At 37.2% G+C, this 25086-nt stretch overlaps 1 protein-coding gene across 1 annotated transcript; it reads left to right on the top strand.

Moving 5' to 3' along the window:
- Window positions 1-28: 28 nt before the first annotated feature.
- On the top strand, window positions 29-24585 carry LOC131852521 (transmembrane channel-like protein 3). Its single transcript, XM_059203194.1, has 15 exons — window positions 29-322; window positions 2063-2198; window positions 6951-7113; window positions 9115-9262; window positions 9872-10114; window positions 12664-12812; window positions 13847-13997; window positions 15088-15326; window positions 16573-16687; window positions 17197-17306; window positions 18674-18866; window positions 20032-20126; window positions 21357-21515; window positions 22422-22555; window positions 24116-24585. Exons 2-15 carry the CDS (start codon window positions 2063-2065, stop codon window positions 24415-24417), a joined length of 2337 nt encoding a protein of 778 aa, XP_059059177.1. The 5' UTR covers window positions 29-322; the 3' UTR covers window positions 24418-24585.
- The last annotated feature ends 501 nt before the right edge of the window (window positions 24586-25086 follow it).

A 25086-nucleotide genomic window follows, 5' to 3' on the forward strand; every position in this document is an offset into this window, starting at 1 on the left:
GTCAACAGTCCGAGGTGAAAAGAGGAACTTGTGTTTAAATCGTAAACTCACCTGTGTTTAATTAATTTGTTTATTTACTTTAAAAAAAATCGATATTGTGCTCAAATGAAACAAAAAATCTAAATGTAACGTTATATTTTCGAGAAAGTATTTCATAATTATTATTTTACAATGATTGTGATAGTTTTTAGTAGTTGAGAAGTTTATTTGTTAACCCGTTGATTCTATTTTTGGATTCTCCTTATTCCAGCTGAGCTGTTATCACTTTTATAGGAAAATATTTGTTGTTATTGTTAAGTACGACGGACATTTCAGCGTTGAGGTATTTACATTTTTCTTTTTTACTTTAGTACATATATAATTTGGAATCATTTTTATTTAAATATACACCTTATTTACTAATAATTATGCCCGAAAATGAGTACATTATGAACAGGCAGTAAACTATGAAATGCCAAAGGAATTATATTTTTTATTACTGATAATGATATTGTGTTTACGTATGTGTTAATGGTGTAAGTTGTAGGGACATGAGTCAAAGATAATAGGAAAAAATAAAATTTAATTAAGTCACTTTTATTGTTTGACACTGTTTCACCAGGTAGGTATTTAACCACTATGGTTTCAAGGAAGGGCTGCCTTTAGGTAGTTACTATCTATTGTTTGTAGATTTTAAATTATATATTTTTTTCTGTATATTTTGTAAATTAAATAGCAACACTTCAAAAATTAATTTCTGATTTTATGATAAACTTTAGAAAGTTTTATTTTTTGGTATATGGTTGTCTTGAATTTTACTTCCATATATAAAATACTAAACTTGATAGGACTTGCAATTAACTGAATAAAGGTATAGAATGATTTTATTTTTTTGTGGAATAAATTCAATATTGTAACTGTAAAATATTAAAAAAATTCGATAGAGTCAATAAATTCTAAGTTTAACTTTATTTTTATCAATATTTATAGATTTTTTTCTATGGAAGTTAGTATTATTTTTTTATTTGGATCGAAATTACGACTGCCTGAGCCGAGGTTCGAACCCCCTAGCGGTGCCCTCAGACTAAACTCGTAACCGTCAGGCCGTCCTTTCGCGGGTTTGGAGTGCCATCTGCACTCGCCCCCTATCGTCCGGTGAAGTTGTAAAGGCCAGCTGCGGCCAACAGCATTATATTAATAATAAAAAAGCCCTTTATTCTAAAATGTACAAATATTTCCAGTATAATATACAAATTGTTTTTATTTTGTTTTTGTAATATATCTCTCAGTTCAGTGTGCCTTTTGGCATATGCCTCCTCCAGCGATCCTAACCTTCCATTGATTCCTATCCTGTGCAACTCTTGTACAATTTTTTTTCTATTCTTTATTGTACAAAAACAGATGTACAAAAGGTGAGCTTAATGCTACAGGGCATTCTGTACCAGCTAACCTTTAGGTACAAATAGAAAGCGTTGTAGGACAGTAGTGACGAAAAACTGTGACAACAAAACCTATAATAGATATATAAATATATTATACAAATAAATTATACATAAATAAATAAAAATAATATGTATGATATAGATTAAAAAAATACACAGAATAAAATAATATATACACAATAGATATAAATGTGATATATAATGTACATATATATAAATATACATATATGAATATAAATACTCTTAATTCAACACGAAACAGTTTTTTTATGGATGATAATGGAATGGTACACCCGCCTGCGCTAACGGTTTACGCTGGCGGGGCACCAGTGGGGGATGATAAGATGAGCATGAGGTCAGGCCAGTTAGTCCAGCGTAACAAATTCACCAGGAATTTATCACGATGGTTTCCAGGGGGAACCGCGTGAAGGTCAACCTGATGTAGTACATTGCTAGCAATGGGGTCATCAGTCCACATTACTAACAATTCCCTTCCCCTCTCAACGCCAAACAGTTATAGCTCATTCTGGCGATTCAGTAGGTAGTTAAAAACATTTTGTGCCCACAGTCGACAAACAACCAATGGCATTAGGGTCTGAAAAATCATATTTATAAATTGTTACATGGCAATCTATTTACAGATGGAGAAGATGGAGGATATAGAAATGGAACCAGCTGGTCCAGCAGGCGCGACCATCAGGCGTACTATGACCCAGCGGAGCAACACGGCGCGCCAACTGGCCGTCAACTTTATGCCGTCACGTCAACTACCTCATGGTGAGCTTATTTATAACTAGCTGTTCCTGCGACTTCGTCCGCGTGGAAATTAACTTTATTTTTTTAAAATAAAAGTAGCCTAAGTTACTGCTTATTACATCAGCTACTTGCCAATAAAAGTCCCGTCAAAATCGGTCCAGCCTTTTTAAGAGATTAGTCGAAACTAACAGATGTCTGTCTGGTTGTTTTGGCTACAGACAAAAATTGTAAAAAATGTTATTTTTCCACCATCGTGTGGCAGCATGGGAAACTCCTAGCAGTTTCCGGAATTTGTGATCTAGGTGTAGGTTTAAGGGGCCCATTTGCACTTTCCACTCCCTGCCCAGACAAATCTGATAGGAGCCTGCTAGTACAGCTTTAGATACACGTTCTAGTATAGTATATATGTATATATACACACAAGATCTTTTTAGAAGATTGTAGAGAATTCGATGGTATACCTCTCGCTCCCACTTCGACTGCAATTAAATTAACCACAGCCATTTTGTTTATTATTTCGGAATATTTATTTTCATATAATCTTTAGGTATATTTGTTTCCCATTGTAGTTAGATCTACCAGTATCATAATCATTACATAGTATAAAACCAAGTCGCTGTCGCTGTCTGTCCGTCCCTATGTATGCTTAAATATTTAAAACTACGCAACGGATTTTGAAGCGGTTTTTAATAGATAGTGTGATTCAAGAGGAAGGTTTATATGTATAATACGTGTACACCCGTGCGAAGCCGGGGCGAGTGGCTAGTAGGTATATAATAATTTGTTTCGTATTTGGTCTGTTTGTATCTAACTATATGTTCAAAATCTACCCTGTAACATCGTAAGCACAGATTATTATATTAGAGTCCGTTAGTTTTCTGTTCCCGCGCCTTTGCCTCCCCTCCCTTAACTAGTACTGAACCGACTGTACGGCGGCCATGACGCGCGCGCATTGTGTTGTGAATTAAAATAAATTAGAACTGTGAAACCTACTGTGAAACTGGAAAGCTAGCGAAGATATCTTCGAGACCCTGAAGCCCAAGAAATCCGCAGAACCATACAGGTACGAGACTGACGCTTCCACTCATTTTTCACTATATATATACAGAGAGTAAATTCCCTAACATTTTGGTAGCAGAGTAGTTTCCCAAACACTATAAAATATTTACCATATTATCTGTTCTAATCAAATGTACCAATATGAAACAGACTCTAATTGCATTAGTATTACTCAGTTTTAATTATCTGCCGTGAATAAACTGCCAGTGCATTTTAAACGGTTGTTAACAGTAAACGTGCGTTGTGAATTGAATGTGACAATAAAAACAGAAAAACCTATGTAAATAGTGTTCAAGCTATAACCCTTTTTGAAGAAAACTAAAGCCTATATAAACCCAATAAAGAATAGTTTTTGATATTATCATCCGATGATTAGTTGAATAGCAAAATAAGGGGTTTTGATGGTTTAAAAAATAAATCGGAAAGTATTTTATTAGTGTACAGAATAATTGTGGATGCTTTTATAGTTCTCGAATATTCCCAAGGATTCGACAGTCCTTCTCAATCCCTGGAAGAAAATATGTTTAGAAAATAATAGCATTATGTACTGTGGAGAAAATTCTCGAAATAACCTTACGCGGCAGAATTGGCACTTAGGATTTTCAAGGTTTTGAAATGAAATGATATTTATTCTGTAGATGTTAAAAAACTAAAACGCATTAAACAAACAAAACTCATTGCAACAATTACAGAAAAGAAGTACATTTACCATTTATTGTTATAAAATTACAAATTATGTGTGTGCGTGCATACGTATGTTTGTGGAAGCATCTATCGAATAGGTCCATGCTCAGCATAATGCTGCAGCGGCTGGAGCGCTGCAACGCTGTTTTTCAGCACAAGACCAAATGCACGTTTTCATGGCTCGGTAGTAATATTAATTGTCTCTTCCAATATTTTTAATTATTAAATCTTTTTTTCTCTATCTATCTATCTATCCCTTAAGAATCATATAGTGTGTATTGTTTGATAGACAGCGCATATATATCTAATATTAAAAAAATATCAACATATATATATTTTTTAATAGAACGTTATAAAGAAGCCTATTTTCTTTAATACTAAAAAAGGGACTGAACTCGCACCATCGGAAGTAAGGTTTAACCACTGGACCGCTGAGGCCGTCAGTGTTTGTAATTGTATTGTCATGACATAATTATATGCATCTAGTTCATGATCCCGATTGAATACAAACGGAATCAATTTTTCACCGTCAAATAACTTTTTCCTTTAAGCCGTATAACAAGTATCTGAGTCGAAGTGGTATGTGTAATATACTACTCATTATGAAAATGGATCGGTGCTGTCCATTGTTATAGTTTGTAGTTTATAATAAAAAATAATATTCTTTATTATTACCGTCCTTGACTCCGATTTATAGTTAACTTTATAATTAACTCTTATTTTATAAGTTACTAGGTACTCGCCCCGGCTTCGCACTGCTGTATATATATTATATATATAAACCTTCATCTTGAGTCACTCTATCTATTAAAAAACTTCTTCAGAATCTGTTGCGTAGTTTTAAAGATTTAAGCATACATAGGGACGGACAGACAGCGACAGTGACTTTTTTTTATACTACGTAATGATTAACGTCCTTGACTCTGATTTACAGTTTACTTTTTCGTAAACTGTAAATCGTATAAGAGATTATTGTAATCGTTTACTGAATGCTATAGAGTAACTAGTGTATCACCTACAGAGGTAATGCACTTCCGATCGTTTACAGAGTGCCGAGTAACTAGTACGTTACCTATACCGAGATATATCGTGCTTCTGATCGTTTACCGAGTGCCGAGTAACTAGTACGTTACCTATACCGAGATATATCGTGCTTCTGATCGTTTACCGAGTGCCGAGTAACTAGTACGTTACCTATACCGAGATATATCGTGCTTCCGATCGTTTACCGAGTGCCGAGTAACTAGTACGGTACTTATACCCAGATTTATCGTGCTTCTGATCGTTTACTGAGTGCCGAGTAACTAGTACTAGTAGTAGGTACCTATACCGAGGTACTTACTTCGGAATTTATGTAGTTACTTAGATTTACTTTTTATTAGTAACGTAACAGATCTTGTTTTAGTACCTAGTACGCTATTTGTAGATGTTTTATATAGTGTCAAGATAGTGTATAAGATTACACTGTATATAGATAAGCAACTTATCACACATCGGTTGACAAATATTTTTCGACTCTGCAATTTATTGTATACCAACTACTGCTGCTGCTTCTACGAGACATATATATAATGGATTCAATTCTTTATGTCCGAAACCTAATAAAAGGTATGTTTGGATTTTATCATATACAATATATCATCAGCGAATTAAAAAAATTTAATCAGACATAAACCAACTTTGAATGACTGATGGTCGGTGGATGGTAGTACTTTTATACTGACTAACTATAATTGTGCTGCATGCCGTCGGCCCAGTAAAAATGTAACAAAATTATTAATTTTGAGTTTCACTTCTAATACTAGCGAGCGTACACCGATAGCGCAACCGCTGTATTGAAAGGAGATCCAATATATAACCACATAAGTAAAAAAAATAAATAAAAAAAAAAACGGACGTGTACGATTTAGAATCGTACATTACCTCCTCACAATTTATTTATTTCTCATCACAAACATCGTACAACGGCACATTGGGAACTACATGTAGTACTTTGGATAATAAATTTTTCGCTTTTTACATTTACATATGTCCTCAAAAATCTGTTCGTATGTATTTATTTTATTTATTTATTAGAAAACCAACAGCTTACAATCTAATACATTAATCAACAGTACATACCTAGAGAAATCCAATAACAGGTTTTCAGTGATTTAGCAAAAGAAAATAAAACAGAACGTGGCAAACAGAATAAGGAGTAATTTAAAAGTACAAATCAAATATTATAAATTTCACAATATATAACACTAATAGAACAATTTTAAGAATAACTACAAAGAATAAGAATTACAAATATTATAATATTATCTGAATTAGAAGTCACTTGTGTGTGTGTGTGTGTATCTGTAAGAAAGAATGTGTGTGCATGTGTATAATTAAAGTGTATGAAGTTAACTATAGGTTGTGATTAAGATTAAGAATATGAAAGAGTTTCGTTTTATATGTGTTTTTGGAATACATTTTTAGAAATGTAGTTATTAGTAATGGCTCGCGTGCATGAATCATTAAGTAGTTTAAATGTAGTTTTGTTTATTAGTATTTTTTTTATAACACAGGGGACAAACGAGCATGCGGCTCACCAGATGGTAAGTGAATACCGCCGCCCATGAGCACCCGCAACACCAGGGAAATTGCAAGTGCGTTGTCGGCCTTTTAAAAAGGAATAAGCTCTTGAAGGTTCCAATATCGTATCGGTTCGGAAATACCATTGCTGGAAGGTGATTCCACAATGTGGTTGTGCGAGGCAAAAAGTTTCTAGAAAACTGCACTGTGGAGGACCGCCATTCATATAGATGATCAGGATGATTATCTTATCATGGTGTCTTTAGCAGTAAGAAGACACCACATTAATTTCTATTTTAAAAGATCTGATGTTCGTGATACATGAATGGTCATATATCACGAACATCAGATTGTACATGCATATACATATATATATACATGTATATAAATGACTGTAGCCAGTTTCCATGAGGTGGCCCCTCAGCCTGTATTATTCCAGTTCTATAAAGAATAATGTGTATATTTTAGGCACAGTGCGGCAAAGAAGATCAAATTCCGAACGCAATGCTCTTCTCGAAGATGTCAGTGTCACGGCTGACCCAGCTGACCAGCAGGTCGACATCATCGTCCATGAGATGGAACAGCATCACCGTCTTATGCAAAACAATCCTTTCTCCGAGGAGTTGCGTAGGTAAGATTTCCTTAACTCTTAGAGTAGAGCATAATAATAATATCTCAGGACAATTCACACAGCGCCATCTAGTACCAAGCTAAGCAGAGCTCGTGTTATGGGTACTAAACAACTGATATAAATACATGGATACATTTTTGTAAATAAATATCAATCATATTCATGAATACAAATGTTTGTACCGTGCGAGGAATCGAACCCGCGACCATCGGTTAGTAAAGCGGTATGCTATACCACTAGACCACCGAGGCTGTCAAGCGTGTAAGAAAGATATTATTTTGGTATTCTGAGCAGGAAAGTTCCGGTTTTTAACATAGTTACCAGATTCCTTCAGGTAAGTGTCGGCTTATTTAATAAAAATAACTATAGCCTGTAGATATCTCATCACATTTGACGGCCTCGGTGGTCTAGCGGTTTAGCACACCGCTTTACTTCCGATGGTCGCAGGTTCGATTCCTCGCACGATGCAAACATTTGTATTCATGACTTTAACCGTTTGTATCGATCTGGGTGTATTCTATCTGTTGTTATATATAATATGGCGCTGTGTTAATTGTCCAGGGTTATTTATTTATTACTATTATTATCATACCGGTGTTGATGTATAAAGTCGGATGGGAAACACTTGAATGGTTCCTTAATGTACACGAACAGCACCAGCGGAAACCACGGTATCAAGTGTAAGAAGCACTAATTATGATACAGACTTAGGCTTTGATGCCAGCTACCGGATGAGAAACCCCAAATGGCGCCCGTGACTTGTGACACGGGTGTAGGTTTAAAAGGCCCCTTTAGAATGCATTAACACTAACCTTCACTACTTGCAGCTTCCCCCCAGGCCCAACTAAGACCGGGATAAACCTATTTCTAATTCAATTCACTTTAGTATCCAAAACACAACCGGCACGCTCTGCGCTTATTGACTGAATGCCGCGGCTCACCCAACGAAAGAGGTTTATTCAACTACCGACCTCCGTATTTATAGACCGAAGTCCGTGTAGTAGGGATAGAAGCGGGGGTAACACATATCGTATGACAAACAACTTAGTTCGGTCTATAAATACTAGATGGCGCTATTTACAATATTTGTACTAAACGCAAACTACCTTCTAATATCTTTTGAAATATCAGATTTGTGTGAACTCTAACACAAGTGAGGCGCTTATTGATAACACTAGTGCGTTATCATCCCGGAAGACTACGATTTTCACATGGAGTGCACTGTAAATTCACTGTCATATCTTACCTTCTATGTACTTGTTATCGCTAGCTCCGAATATAGATGGCGCTGGAAGCAAGCACCAACGCCAAAGCAGTATTAATTATTAAAATTACCCGCAGTTGTAATATTGTGAAACTAGATGTCGCTAGCGGCGCACTCGTCCCCACTAATACTACTTTACCTATTTTTAAAATCGTTGAAGAGAAAGGTTTAACAGTAGACTCCAAGTTTGTTGCATTATATTCGAAGATTGGTATTAAGATATAATTATTACAGACAAGTTTCTATAGATACAACATATCCTTATAATTGTTTAATGAATATGATTAAAAAACTAGATAATTAAATATAATAATTATACCTAAATTTATTAATATTTACATTAGAAACTTTTAGAATTAAAATCAAACGTGAATAAATAACTATATATATCTTTAATGTGTTTACTCTCTGTTATACTAAAACTTAGCTTACAAAGCAATCCTCTGATTGGTGGCAAAAGTAGGTGATATTGATGATCAATCCTAACTTTTTTTTTTAATTTAGGGACTTTTGTACAAACCTTTCTAAGTGAACAGTTTTGTCGTAAAATAGGAGTTGTCAGTTGTAAAATAGGAGTTGTCAGTTGTAAAATAGGAGTTGTCAGTTGTAAAATAGGAGTTGTCAGTTTTAAAATAGGAGTTGTCAGTTGTAAAATAGGAGTTGTCAGTTGTAAAATAGGAGTTGTCAGTTGTAAAATAGGAGTTGTGTGGTGTAACATTTTTTGGTACATCTTTCAGGGAGGCACTGCGTGATCTGCCCCAAGGTCTGACAATGAAGCGACATGTCCGAGCCAAACTGTCCGCTTCAGTCAGCATGCGTTCTCAAACTCGGCCCATTTCGTTTTTTAAGCGGCTCAAGTATAGAACAAGTTTTGCTTTCAAGAAGGTCAGTATTACGTATTTTCAGTAAGGTTTTTAACAATCTATACATATATACATATAAATAAATTTGGAGTGTCTGTTTGTAATGTTGAAATAACCGTTTTTAAAATTTTTTGTCTGTCTGTCTGTTTGTTCCGGCTAAACTCTGAAATAGTTCCAGCTAAAATGATTCTGATAGCCTAGTTAAAATAATTCTGATATTAAAAAACACTTCCAAAGAAGGAAACTTATGTAACAAAGAAGACACAAATCATACTAAACTCTTTAATTATATAATTTTATTCACAACTAGATGTACACGCGGCTTCGTCCGCGTGGAATATAAGTTTATTTTTCTATAATTACGGTAGCATAACTTACTCCTTATTACATCAGCTACCTGCCAATAAAAGTCCCGTCAAAAGAGATAAAGCCATTTCAGAGATTAGCCGGAACAAACAGACAGACAGACATTAATGGTAAAAAATTGTTATTATGATGTATGTACCGTATTTATATATGAATATCATGTAGTAAAAAACGGTTATTTCAATATTACAAACGGACACTCCAGTTTTATTTATATGTATAGATTACATTATTTTATTTATTATGTTAAAAAAATTACCCACAGCTCCGCGAACGTCTGCGAAACCTGGTGTTCTACATCGGGCTGTGGTACAAAGCCATCAGGAACATCGAGGGTCACTTCGGGTCCGCAGTCGGCACATATTTCTATTTCCTCCGCGCCCTGTTTGTCTTGAACGTGCTCATGATGCTGCTGGTGCTCGCGTTTGTGGTGATCCCTCAATCTCTTCACGATCGACACGCTAATACTACTATAGTAAAGGATAGCTTGGACTTTATCAGTGGAAAGGTAAGATAAATTCATAATAATGTTAAAAAACTAGCTGTTCCCGCGACTTCGTCCGCGTGGAATTTAACTTAATTTTTCTAAAACAAAAGTAGCCTAAGTTACTCCTTATTACATTAGCTACCTGCCAAAAAAAGTCCCGTCAAAATCGGTCCAGCCATTTCAGAGATTAGCCCGAACAAACAGACAGGCAGACATAAGTATCTCAATGGATCTTTGGCGAATCCAGTATCGAAATTGTGAGAAAGGTAATGTCAAGAGCGGGAGGGGGCCTGCTACCTCCATGCCTGATCCACTTCTCGCCAACTCATCCGCGGCATCATTCCCATATGATCCACTGTGCCCTTTTATCCACTGGATGGTTACACCGTTGTGCTCTGCAACTTTATCCATGATATTGTGATATTCGATTATTAATCTGTTGGTCGATTTCCTGTTCTGTAGTGCTTTTAGCACTAACACCGCATAGCTCGTTTGTCCCCTATGTTATATAAAAAAATGGCAATGCACACTGCATTGCCATTTTTTATGCGTAATGTAATGATGTGATATCACATCTATTTTTTTTATTGGGTTGTTTGGGCTATTGTCAGGTGCCTGTAGCACCTGTAGCACTGCGACCTACATAGGTCTATTGTGCTCGCCCTTTTTCAGAGTTCGCTACTTAGACTCGTCAGGGACAAGAATTGAAGCATATTCTTAGGAGCGATGGTTTTTATCTCCTCGGGAAAGTGTGTAAACTTTCCAAAGGAGATATTTCGTTTATGCATGAGTGGGCTACAACCACATAGGATGTGAAGCGGCGTTTCCTCTTCAGTTTGGCAGAATCTGCAGATACTTGTCGTGCATAGTATATATATGAGTGAGGATTTATCTTTTCGTGAACATATCGTAGGGATATGTCGCAGATCATACAGATCTCTAGGATTTGTGCTGAGGCAGGCCCAACATCTGAATAGTGTTGAAGCTATCAAAATTTTGTATAATGCTTACGTTAGGAGTATTTTAGAAAGTAACGCTATTGTATGGAATCCACACGAGACAAAATATTCAATGATGATTGAAAAATTGCAAAAAAAGTTTATAAGATGGTTATACTATAAACAATACGGTTATCGAGTAGGTTATCCACATATATATCCGAGCACTTTCTTGTTAGGTATGGTGGGATATAGAGCCCTCGAAGTGAGACGAAATATATCACTCCTGGAGTTCGTATTCAAAATTATCAGAGGAATAAGATATAATCCAACTATATTGGGCCTGATCAGCTTTCACGTCCCAGAACTTGGAAAGCGTAATCGTAACTACAATTTATTTGCCCTGCCCCTGTGTAGAACCTTAAATGCTGATCATGCACCACTCTCAAGAGCACTCCGTCTGCTTAATGAGTTATATATATTTTTTCCACTTGACATATTTAATTGTACTGCCACAGAGTTTCACAGAGCGGTAACAAATTTTGTGGAGTCTCAGTATTAGTATATTTCTAGATTATTGATATTATTGTAATTAGTTGCTGTTTTTATTTTTTATATTTCATTATTTTTAATTTTTTTTTTCTTTTTTTATGACCTTATTGTCATCACTAGTATTAATATTAATATACGTATTGCATACGTTTTATCCCTTGGTGAGTGCATTGGTATTGTACTGTAATACTCACTGAGAGCATGTAATTTTATAAATAAATAAATAAATATCACATCATCATATATATAGACAACGGTTCCTGCTTAGTATTAGGTGGCTCGTACTCGTAGTACCTTTTAGATAGATAGAAACGCTTTTAGCACTAAATAACACTGTGTTATAAAAAAATGGCTACACATCCCTTGTGACTGTATGCATAAGTAGGCATAAACGAAATATCTCCCTTTTTTTTTATACCACGTAGGTTGCAATCAAGCATACGGCCCATCTGATGGTAAACGGTTACCGTAGCCTATGGACGCCTGAAACACCAGAGGAGTCACATGCGCATTGCCGACCTTAATATACCCTTCTTGAAAAACCCCATGCTGTAGTCTCTCGAGAAAACCTCGACAGGTAGTTCATTCCACAATCTCAAATCAAGGGGAAGCTCCTCTGAAACCGCACTGTCCGAGACCACTTAGGTTCCCTTGGAGAGTGTACACTATCCTGAAGAGATAAAAACCATCGCTCCTAAGAATGTCCCTCAACTCATGTACCTGACGGGTCTATGTAGCGAACATTGAAAAAGGGCGAGCACAGTAGATCTCTGTAGGTCGCAGTGCTACAGCCCTAAAGCAGTCAATAGCCAAAATCTGAGGGAAGGGGATTGTTAGTAATGGGGACTAGTAATCCCCAATGTACCATGTTAGGTCGACCTCCACGCGGTTCTTCCTGAAAACCATCATGATAATTTCCTAGTGAATTTGTCACGATGGGCTAACTGTCCTGACCTCATATTCATATCTTCCACTGGTGCTCCGCTAGCGTAAACCTGTCATTCATTATCTTCCACAAAAAAAAAAAATAGCTGAAACCTCTCAATAAAAAAACTGTATAATAAAATTGATTATTTACAGGGCATGTTGGAACATACGCTGCTGTTTTACGGCCACTACCACACGGGCGTGCTGGCTGCCGGCGGCCCGCTGCCTTACGACATGTCGTTCGCTTACTTCTTCACAATGCTGGCCGTGTATCTGCTGATATTCACCATACTCTGTTACAGGTGAGTATTATTGTGCCATGAATAGAAAATCATTTATTCAAATAAACTTAATTTAAGCACTTTTGAATAGTCATAACAATTTGTTTTTTATCTACCACTCGTTCGGAAAGCTGTCTCATCACAAGAAAAACAAGCAAGAAACTTGTGTGTTGCACTTTTAAATAATCGTTGTAAGTATACATTTACAAGTCGAAACGTGTGAATACAAACTACCAACAAGCACAAATTTTTGGGTCAAATATAAATATGCAATAAGATTAAATCAGTCGTAGTGATAAGAGCAGACCAGTCCCTACAAGCAGCACTCGTTTCACGAGTATGACGGATGAGCCAGCCATCACTGCGCTCGACCATATTTTAGGGAGCCCAAATACCACCACGCCGCCACATGTCTGGACATTTTAGTGAGCATGACTACTCATTCCACTCGACCACGTCGTCATGAGTATTAAACATCCATCCATACTCATAAACTTTCGCGTTTTTAATATCCAAGATGAAGGTTCCACAATGTCGTTCGTGGCAAAAACCGCACTGTGGAGGACCGCAATTCATCCAGATGATCAGGATGCTATTTTAGTTTCTGGCGGGTGGTACGGTGGTAAACTCAGTAGTTGGTATTAATCCGAACAAGTTCTGAGAATACTCCCCGTGATATATGCGGTACAAAATGCACAGAGATGCAATATCTCGCCTCAGAGACAATGGGTCGAGTCTGTCACATAGACGTTGATTACCAATGATTCCGGCTGCTCGGTTCTGAATGCGGTCAAATGGAAGTAACTGGTATTGTGGTGCTCCCGCCCAGAGATGAAAACAGTATTCCATATGCGGCTGGATTTGCGTCTTGTATAATTGCAAGCGATGGGCCATCGTGAAATACCGTCTCACTCTACTGAGAACACCTAACTTTTTTGAGGCTATTTTAGCCTCGTCCTCCAAATGGCCGCAAAACTGAACGTAAATGAACCTGATATGAGGTCGATAGCCGATGAATTCAGTCGTTCCAATCAGTAATTCCCGTAACGATGTAGGACAGCGGAGTCGTACCGACGCAACTTCATCTGGGCGGGCGGCGCGCAGCGGCTGGTGTTCTCCAGCAAGGTGTTCTGCGGGTGGGACTGCGGCGTCGTCTCCGCGCGAGCAGCCGCCCTGCACGCAGCCAGCCTCTGCCTCGAGTTCAAGGTACGCCTTCCACGCATTCACTCCTCTAGGGTTATTCATATTTTGTAGCAAACCCTAAAAGGGTGAAACACTTTTAGGGTGATACGGCTCGAATTTTTTTTTTAGTGGATTATAATGGAATGATGCACCCGCCTGCGCTAACGGTTTACGCTGGCGGGGCACCAGTGGAGGATGATAAGATGAACATGAGGTCAGGTCAGTTAGCCCATCGTGACAAATTCACCAAGAATTTATCACGATGATTTCCAGGGGAAACCGCGTGGAGGTCAACCTGACGTGGTACATTGCTAGCAATAAGATCATCAATCCACATTACTAACAATCCCCTTTCCCCCTACGGCTCGAATTAACAGCTGATACTTGGTGATGGCATCAGCAGCTTACGGGTTGTAGAAATGATAGATTTCGCTTACTATCTTGAATTTATTGGGTAAATATACTATTAACTAGCGTTTTCCCGCGGCTTCGCTCGCGTTAATTTATCCCCTTGGGGGTAGAATTAATCAAAATTCTTTCTTAGGGGATGCCTACGTCATAGTTATGCATGCAAAGTCTCAGCCCGATCGGTTTAAAATTGACAAACTTTGATCCCCTATTTTATTCCCTTGGGGGTAGAATTAATCAAAATCCTTTCTTAGCGGATGCCTACGTCATAACATCTACCTGTATGCCAAATTTCAGCCCGATCCGTCCAGTGGTTTGGGCTGTGCGTTGATAAATCACTATGTCAGTCACCTTTGAGTTATATATATATAAATAGATTTTACTTTTATATTTCGCTATATTTATTGCCGCTGCGCATTAAACCTCTACAATGATTATGGGCTCAGACCAGCCCAGGGAGTGCATAAATAAATGTGGAATATAGGTGAAATGAGTGATTTTTGATAAATTTGTACTTCCGTTGTAAAGCAGCTATGGCGAACTCTAATATAAAGATTGAATCTCTGAACCTGAACCTTTTTACTTTTACCAATTATATACATATTTTACTTTTATATTCCGCTATATTTATTGCCGCTGCGCATTAAACCCCTACAACCGGATACCACAGATTATACTCAGCTAGTAAGTACATTATCTCCAACAGGAACTCCTGAACGAGCGGAACAAGAAACAAGTTCAAATGTCGCGTTGTGTGATACTGTGGCGATATCTAGTCAACACGCTAGTCACTAGTGTAGTATTAACCGTGATAGGGGGCCTCCAATACGGCTTCTGGAAACTTCTGGAGCACCAGACTCATGTGGCGCACTGGGAGATCCTGGTCTCCCTGATTGTGACCCTCATGGTCAGTTTGTGTCCGGTGGTCTTCACTTTTGTTGCCAGGTTCGTGGAATCGATATTATGGCCTCGATGGTCTAGAGGTTTGCATTTGCGATCGTCGCGGGTTCGATTCCCGCGCGATACGAATATTTGTTAATGAATACATATATTGTATATTTGTATTCATTAACAGATGTATATAAAATCATTAGTATGATTGTTTGTATAGTTCTGGGTGTTTATAGAAAACTTACTATATTATATATGTTACAATTTATACATGTAAATAAAATTGGAGTGTCTGATTGTAATATTGAAATAACCGTTTTTTATTACATGCATATGAATATAAATACGGTACATACATCAAAATGACATTATTTACATGTTTGGTCCATCTGTTTATTCCCGCTAATCTCTGATATGGCTGGACCGATTTTGACGGGACTTTTATTGGCATGTATCTGATGTAATAAGGGCTAGTCAAGTTTAGTACGGTAGTCAAGTTTCCACACCGAATATTTGTGGTGAGACCAAAAATATTCACCGAATATTTCGTTGTGGTCTCACCACAAATATTCGCTGTGGAAACTTGACTACCATACTAAACTTGACTAGCCCTTATTACATCAGCTACCTGCCAATAAAAGTCCCGTCAAAATCGGTCCAGCCATATCATTATTAGCGATAGATTAGCGGGAATAAACAGACGGACAAAAATTGTAAAAAAAAAATATTTTGATGTATGTACCATATTTATATTTATGTAGTGTTATATGCATGTAGTAAAAAAATGTTTTTTCAATATCACAAACAGACACTCCAATTTTATTTACATGTATAAATTGTAACATACACTTGACTAGACCTTATTACATCAGCTACCTGCTAATTGTAGCGGAATTAAACAAAATAATATAAATACATCGAGTAGTCAAATTGACTTCTACAAAATAACACCTTCTTCGATTAGATATGAGTGAATAAAGATTATTTCTATTTCTATTTCTATAATTGTATTTATTTATTCAAATCAAATCAAGCACACCGCTTTACGACCCATGGCCGCGGGTTCGATTCCTCGCACGGCACAAACATTTGTATTCATGAGTATGATTGTTTGTTCCGGTCTGGGTGTTTTCTATGTATAATATGTATGTATTTACAAAAAATAATCAGTTATCTAGTACCCATAACACAAGCTTTAGCTAGCATAACTCGGGTCTAGATGGCGCTGCGTGAATTGTCCTTAGATTATTATTATTATTATCATCTGATATTTTATTATAAATTTTTATTGTCTCTACAGATTGGAATATTATAATCCGCGTACTGCGTTATATGTAACTCTCGCAAGAACCTGGTTCCTGGATATGATCACACTAGTATTGTTGTTTTGGTTTTGGGCGAACCCTGAAAAACATGTGAGTATAATTGTAATTTTAATTAATTTATTTATTAAAGGAAAACCAAGGCTGACTATACTTAAATAAAATCAATATAAACGTCATACTAAGCCACTGATGGGCTTTTACAAATAACAACAGACTAATTCTAAAAAATTGACATCACTATGTATAAAGGCAACAACACATTATAAAGTTAATAGAGAATATGAAATTAATTAACAAGAGTACAGTAAGAAATAGTGAATTTATACAAATGTATACACATACATGATCTTCAATAATAATTAATTGTTATTTAAAGAAGGGCACACTTCTTAACTTGGGTCTAGATGGCGCTGTGTGAATTGTCCTGAGATTATTATTATATTATTATTATTAATTACGAAATATTTTTATAGGTATTGAAGAATAAAAAATATAAAACATCGAATAACTTTTTTTACAAGTTTTTTTTTATTATTATTATTTTTTTTGTACACTTTGGCACTGTCGCTGTAATATTTTTTAATCGACTGCTTCCACAGTGCTGGGAGACGAGTTTCGGTCAGGAGATGTACCGGCTGGTGTTGCTCGACGCTTTCATTTCTTTGTTTGTGTTGCCAGCTATTGAGTTTATTAGAGCCCTCTTTTATAAGTGAGTTGTGTTTTTAATTTTTTGTTTTTTTTTGGATTTATTTATTAAAAGCTATTTGGTTATTGGTGTAGCCTGGACATTTTTTTCGCATTTATGTAAATAATTTCTTTCATTTTTGTCTATTTTTCTTTTTCTTTCATTCAGGTCTCAGTAGACTTCACCTAGTTTATACAATATGCATTATATAGTGTATATATTATACAGTATATGTCTGTCTGGAAAATTGTATCTTCTAAATGTGAAATATACAGCATATGCACTTTTATTTTTAATTTTACTTCTCTTTTGCTTGCTCATGAAATAATGAAATATTTTCAATCCTTTGCAAACTTGACAAAAACGTGTCACGTTTTTTTGGGGCGTCGATATCGATTTCAGTATAATTCGAGTCCAAATTCTAATAAATTACAAGCCACGATGTTCTTTATTCTTTATATGGACGATACTCGAAATATATATGTATATATATAAGAACCAAAATTTGTTTATACGAAAATAAACTTAATTCATTGTACTGATTAGAGAGTTTGCATTCAAATCGATCCCGTGTGTAATTCAAACGGGGATGGCAATTACGACGGCCTGAGCCGAGGTCCGAACCCTTAGCGGTGCCCTTAGACTTTTTCTTATTGTCAGACAAAATCGAATCCATCAGGCGGGAGTTGGCCTTCAGCTGCTCCATAAGTGCTTCCGCGGGTTTGGAGTGCCATCTGCACTCGCCTCATAACGTCCGGTGAAGCTGTAAAGGCCAGCTGCGGACAACAGCATTAGAGTAGTCCGAAAAAAAACTGATTAGAGACTTTTCACAGTTTCGAAGTTACATTATTCCAGAGTTGTTACTCTGGACAGTGTGTTCACTGTATATATTATGTTAAAAACTCACGGCGTTATGGAAACGGGGTTGTTCAAAAGAATAGAATAGTATAGAATAAATAATCCTTTATTCAATTTATTTTAATTTATGAATAGTCCTAACATTTTTTTAATCTACCGCTCATTTGGAAAGCTGTCTCATCACAAAAAGAACGAGCAAGAAACTTGTGTGTTGCTCTTTTAAATAATCCTTGTGAGTTTACATTTACAAGTCGAAACGTGTGAATACAAACTACCAACCAGCACAATTTTTTTGGGTCAAATATAAATGTACAATAAGATTAAATCATTCGTAGTGATAAGAGCAGACCAGTCCCTACAAGCAACACTTGCTCGCCAGCCATCACTGCGCTCGACAATATTTTAGGGAGCCCAATGACCCGACCCACCACGCCGCCACATGTCTGGACATTCTAGTGAGCATGACTACTCATTTCCTTATATACAATGAGTTAGAGTCACAATTAATTATTACTTCCCCACTCTTTCCCCAGTTTGAGTGTCAACGCGAGTCCGCCAGAATTCAACATAGCATATAACTCCCTGACCCTGATTTACAACCAAGCGGTGATGTGGTTCGGAGTGGCTTTCTCCCCCCTTTTGGTGGTTGCTGTTGCTGTTAAACTCCTGGTCCTGTTCTATGTGAAGCGGGAGTGCATCATGAGGGCCTGCCAGCCAGCCAGGAAGGTCAGTCTCTAACAGTTGTATGTTGATATATATATACTAGCTGACCCCGCAAATGTTGTTTTGCCATATAAATAAGTGACTGTTAAAAAAGAGGGGTTTTTCTTTTTAATTTTATTTATCAAAAATTTTTTTATAATGTGGCAGTAAAATACAGACATAATTTTTAGTGAGACATTATAAAAAAAATAAAATATAGACAACCATTATTATTTAGAGGAGAAAAATAGATAGTAGCCGATTCTCAGACCTACAGAATATGCATATAAAAATCGATCTTGCCGTTTCGGGGAGTATGGTAACTAACATTGTGACACAAGAATTTAATATATTAAATATATTGATTATTCCCAAATTCACAACTATGATTCTCACTACAGAATTTATTGACATTCAAAAAGTTATAATTACCTGTATTTATCATTGTTAGTAATTTATTTGTTTATTGTACATACTGCCACCATTTTATTTATTTTGTATAATATTTTTTGTCATATAAGAGTAGTTGTTAGACGAGGAAAAATGTTAGGACACTTGATACGGCCGATGATTTCATGAAAATTATTATTGAGGGGAAAATAGAAGGAAAGAGGGGGAGGGGAAGACCAAGGAATAGCTACATCAAACAAATTGAGGACAAAATGGGAGTCGTGTCGTATCAAGAATTAAAGAGCATGATGAAAGATCGCGGAAAGTGGCAAGAGCTCCACCGACAAGAGCGTAGCTCTTAAATTATGAATGAATGAAGAGTGGTTTTAAGAATTGATACTGGATGTATTATGTTAGGGTATCCAATAAGTCCAGCCAAAGCTCCATAGTCAGTGGACCGAGCGGACACGCCCGGCGTATACAACGCGGCGCCTTCTGGGAGTGTCCATCCGAGCTCAGGGCGGGGAAGCGGAAGAATGTTGTTCCCGCGACCTCGCCCGCCACGAGCAGAGAGGTATACCATCAGGTTTTTAGCCGGTGAGAGTCCGGCAGTACCTATTCGCCCCTATGGCGACGGGGTCTCCATAACGGATTTTCCTTTTGTAATTATTAGACAATCTATCATATAGTACATTAATTTGACTTGTCATAAGTGTCTGTGATGGACCTATACGAATAAATGTTTTGTATTTTGATTTTTTCTTTTCAACATGTGCGCTACACGTAATGTTTGTTGCAGGTATGGCGCGCAGCTCAGACGCAAACTGTACTATACATTCTTGTGACGCTCTCACTATTCGTCACGTTGTTTGCCATTGGATCATTGTTTATGAGGTAATTGTATAAATAATAACTGTCATTTAGATGAAAACAAACCACTGATTGCAAACAATCAAAAGTGGCAATTCCCAACCAACCAACGATTAACAAAACGCCTACTGAAACTAAATAGGCAAATCCTAAAAATAATGATTGGGATAATAACGGGCCACAGTCCCCAAAACAAACACCTGTACACAATAGGTGCTACAGACAGTCCCCTTTGTCGGGGCAAACAACGGCCGCTCACGTAATCCTGGAGTGCAGTGGACACAACGAACACAAATCTTCGGAACGCTGAGGTCGCTCCGTGAAGCCAGGACACTTGTGCTTATGGGAGGAGTTTGGGTGGATACTTTAGTAGTCTCGGCTCTACACGTACAACGGTCCAGATGAGAGGTTCATTACGGAAAATGCAGTCCAACTTATATTTACAACTGCCTTAACGCGTACGCTCTTTCACGCGCAAATAGACTTTTACGCAGGATGGAGCGAGACAAAAAGAGAACGTTAAAAAGTGCGTGCGTGCCGTACGCTCGCGCATTCCTGCGTACTTCAGTTGTGCGTGTTTAAGCGATTTTTTTAGTAATTAACTATGATATGAAACGTGTGATTTACATATATAATATGAACACGCTTCTGCTGTTTATTTACTCGCAATATATAATTGCGACCGTCTAACGGATCAAAAGAATACGAGCTTAGTTTCTTGTCTGTCCTTCTCAGCCCGAAAGCACTCCGAACTTACGGTAGATTTAACATATAATAGTTTATAATAGACCTATACAAATAAAGATATTTTGAATTTGAATTTGATACTCATTTACTTACTTCATTATCATAAAACTACGCAACGGATTTTGAAGCGATTTTTTTAATAGATAGAGTGATTCTAGAGGAAGGTTTACATGTATAATACATGTACACCCGTGCGAATTGGGGCGGGTAGCTAGTATAGTATAAAACAAAGTCGCTGTCGCTGTCTGTCTCTATGTATGCTTAAATCTTTTAAACTGTGCAACGAATTTTAATGCATTTTTCAGTAATTGATAGTAATTCAATAGGAAGGTTTATATGTATAATACATGTACACTAGTGCGAAGCCGATGGGTAGCTAGTTGACTATAAAACAAAAAATAAAACAAATATTTTTTTTAAGTGCATAGACATTGATATATCTCCTTAAATGAGGTCTGATAGTGTTCTGTATCGTCCTATAATGATGTTTTTTTGTTGTAACACCAGTATGCCGTCGCAAAAGTGCGGTCCGCTGCAGCAGTACACGCGCGTGGTGGAGCTGGTAACCGAGGGTCTACTTCATCTGAAACACCGGCCGACAGCCTCCGCGGTGCTGGGCTTCATCACGCGTCCCGGAGTCATTGGGTTCCTTCTTCTCTTCCTATGGTTAGTTTTTATGGATTACAAGCTTACGCAACTTCATATGCATCGCACTTTATATAATATCTTTGTAATCCCAAAATTTTTAATGATTTATTAAATAGCAAAGTAAGTCCTCGAAGAGAGCCTGGAGATCTGTGGTACAGGTTTCGACTTAGTTCAGACTCCAGACTCCCACAAGGAATAACTTGTAAGTTTAAATGTATATCTTTGTTTTTTTGTTCAACATTGTAAGTTTCCTTGTGAGCAGTAAGTAAAATATGTTATTCTGATGTATCAGCTATATTAGTGTAAAGTTTCATGAAAATCCGTTCAGTAGTTTTTGCGTGAAAGAGTAACAAACCATCTATAGTCACAAACTTTTATAATATTAGTAAGATAATGGAATGATGCACCCGCATGCGCTAACGGTGTCAGCGGGGCACCAGTGGAGGATGATAATGAACATGAGGTCAGGTCAGTTAGCCCATCTTGGCAAATGGTAATTTACCACGATGGTTTCCAGGGGGAATCACGTGGAGGTCGACCTAACATGGTACATTGCTAGCAATGGGGTCACTAGACCTCATTGCTAAAAATCCCAGTCTTTCTGCCTTCTCTTCTCTACCCAAAGTTGTCTGGAAGAAATTGCTTATTTTTATAATTGATAATCTGTTTATGTTCTTTGTAATATATTTCTGATCCAGTAAAGAGTAAATCATCATTACATAGTATAAAACAAAGTCGCTATCGCTGTCTGTCCGTCCCTATGTAACCTTAAACCTTTAAAACTACTCAACGGATTTTGAAGCGGTTTTTTCAATAGATAGACTGATTCAACAGGAAGGTTCATATATATAATACATGTACACCCGTGCGGAGTCGGGGCGAGTAGCTAGTAAATAAATAAAATCCCCTTCACTTAATTTCCAGCGTGTACGTTTACTACAAGCGCGCCGAAGCTAATGCGCAGGCGTCGATGGTGGGCATACTGCGGCAGATGCTTCTGCTGCAGGCCAAGGATAAGGACTTCCTGCTGAACGCCATCAGCAAAGTGTCCAATGGAGGTAAGGTCTCACTCTCTACTCCTAAGTAGAGTAGTAGAGAGAGTAGGAACTCTATCATTGACGGTCTCTACTCCTAAGTAGAGCAGTAGAGAGAGTAGGAACTCTATCATTGACGGTCTCTACTCCTAAGTAGAGTAGTAGAGAGAGTAGGAACTCTATCATTGACGGTCTCTACTCCTAAGTAGAGCAGTAGAGAGAGTAGGAACTCTATCATTGACGATCTCTACTCCTAAGTAGAGTAGTAGAGAGAGTAGGAACTCTATCATTGACGATCTCTACTCCTAAGTAGAGCAGTAGAGAGAGTAGGAACTCTATCATTGACGATCTCTACTCCTAAGTAGAGCAGTAGAGAGAGTAGGAACTCTATCATTGACGATCTCTACTCCTAAGTAGAGTAGTAGAGAGAGTAGGAACTCTATCATTGACGGTCTCTACTCCTAAGTAGAGTAGTAGAGAGAGTAGGAACTCTATCATTGACGGTCTCTACTCCTAAGTAGAGTAGTAGAGAGAGTAGGAACTCTATCATTGACGGTCTCTACTCCTAAGTAGAGCAGTAGAGAGAGTAGGAACTCTATCATTGACGATCTCTACTCCTAAGTAGAGTAGTAGAGAGAGTAGGAACTCTATCATTGACGGTCTGGGTCGTCTAGCGGTTTAGCACACTGCTTTACTTCCGGTGGTCGCATACGTTTGTAATAGATGTAGAAATAATCTTTATTCAAATAAACTTAATATAAGCACTTTTGAATAGTCACATTTTTTATTCTACCACTCATTCGGAACGGAACGGAAGTACCAACAATACTTTTCGGTACTCGTTGTCTATCTACTATGTATATATTTACAATATTTAATTAATTATCATATATTTACATGTAATTATAACAGTAATGACTGTTTGTACCAAAATAGAATAAAATAAAAACATATGTAATAAGATTTTTTACAAAGAAAGTGTTTTATAAGACACTGCTTCTATTTCTGGCAGATTGAGGACAGACGATGGCTGTTGCTTATAAAACACTAGCTTTTGCTCGCGGTTTCGCTCGCTTTAATTTATCCCCTTAGGGGTGAAATTTATCAAAATCCTTTCTTAGCGGATGCCTACGTCATAAGTAACTTTATGCATGCAAAGTCTCAGCCCGATCGGTATAAAATTGACAGACTTTCATACAAATATTTCACCCCCTATTTTATACCCTTGGGGGTAGATAGGTAATTAATCAAAATCCTTTCTTAGCGGATGCCTACGTCAGAACATCTACCTGCATGCCAAATTTCAACCCGATCCGTCCAGTGGTTTGGGCTGTGCGTTGATAGATCACTACGTCAGTCACCCTTGAGTTATATATTTAGATTAAGCAGTTTCCATAAAACGAATTACTAACTTTTATCAAACGGCACAGGACATCGTTACTATACAGATAACCCAGAACAGAGATCTCTGACGCAGATGCACAGGCGACGCGACCCAAGATAACCTATCTGGTTGGACAGAGAGAGAATCAAACTGCACTTTGGTAAAATCTGTTTTGTAACGAAAAATGTTCCTTTTTTCAGAGTGGTACTACAGTCCTAGGGTGGACGGCGAGGGTCCCGACAGCCACACCTGGAAATACCTCCGCGAGGTGCGCAAACCCTCAAACTCTGACTTCCACTTTGACGTCTCCCGGCTGAACCACTCCTTAGCTGACTCCAGACCTCGTTCGTACGTAAAGGAAAACCGACCTAATTCACACTACTTCGAGAGGTCAAAATCTCAAGATGACGGCGATACTGATAGCTCCTTCAGTTGGAAAGGTTCTACTAACTGTTTGAATAAAAAAAACGATTTTGAGAGAGCTGAAACAAAGTGGCTTTAAGTAGAGAATTTTTATGTAATCACGAAGATGCTCCAACTGATGATAAGTGAGATCCATCACCTGTATACAACGGTCCTGGTGGTCTAACGGTTTAGCACACAGCTTTACTACCGATGGTCGCTGATTCAATTCCTCGCACGGTACAAATATTTGTATTCATATGTATGATTGTTTTGTATGTATGATTTGGGGGTTTTCTATCTATAAAATGAATTTATTTATGTATATCACTTGTCAGTGTCACCCCTGGTGTTTCAGGTATCAATAGGCTACGGTATCCGTTAACCATCAGTTGGGCCGTATGCTTGATTACCATAATTGAAGTATAAAAGGAAATGTCTGTGGTATTATTAATGTTTACCACTTTCCATCAGGTCAGGGCAGTCAGCTTGTTCACCATTCTAGTTGCATAAAAAAAATTATAAGATCTTTATTATTATAAGGAATACCTTTGTATGGGAATGATGAAGTAATAACTGTATTTTATTGTTGTAGAAATCCTGTGCATATATTTTTTTTTATATTTTAATACTTTTGTGTTATTAACATTGTAATCGAATTAAATTTTATTATTAATAAAATAATTTATAATTAATTTTATGGATGTTGAAAATATACAATATAAAACCAGTGCCAAAGCGATAGTGTTTTCTAAGGTCATGAATAGAT

This window comes from Achroia grisella, unplaced genomic scaffold, assembly GCF_030625045.1.
Source record: "Achroia grisella isolate CSIRO2021 unplaced genomic scaffold, CSIRO_AGI_Agris_v1 utg853, whole genome shotgun sequence".
In the NCBI taxonomy this organism is placed as follows: Eukaryota; Metazoa; Arthropoda; class Insecta; order Lepidoptera; family Pyralidae; genus Achroia; species Achroia grisella.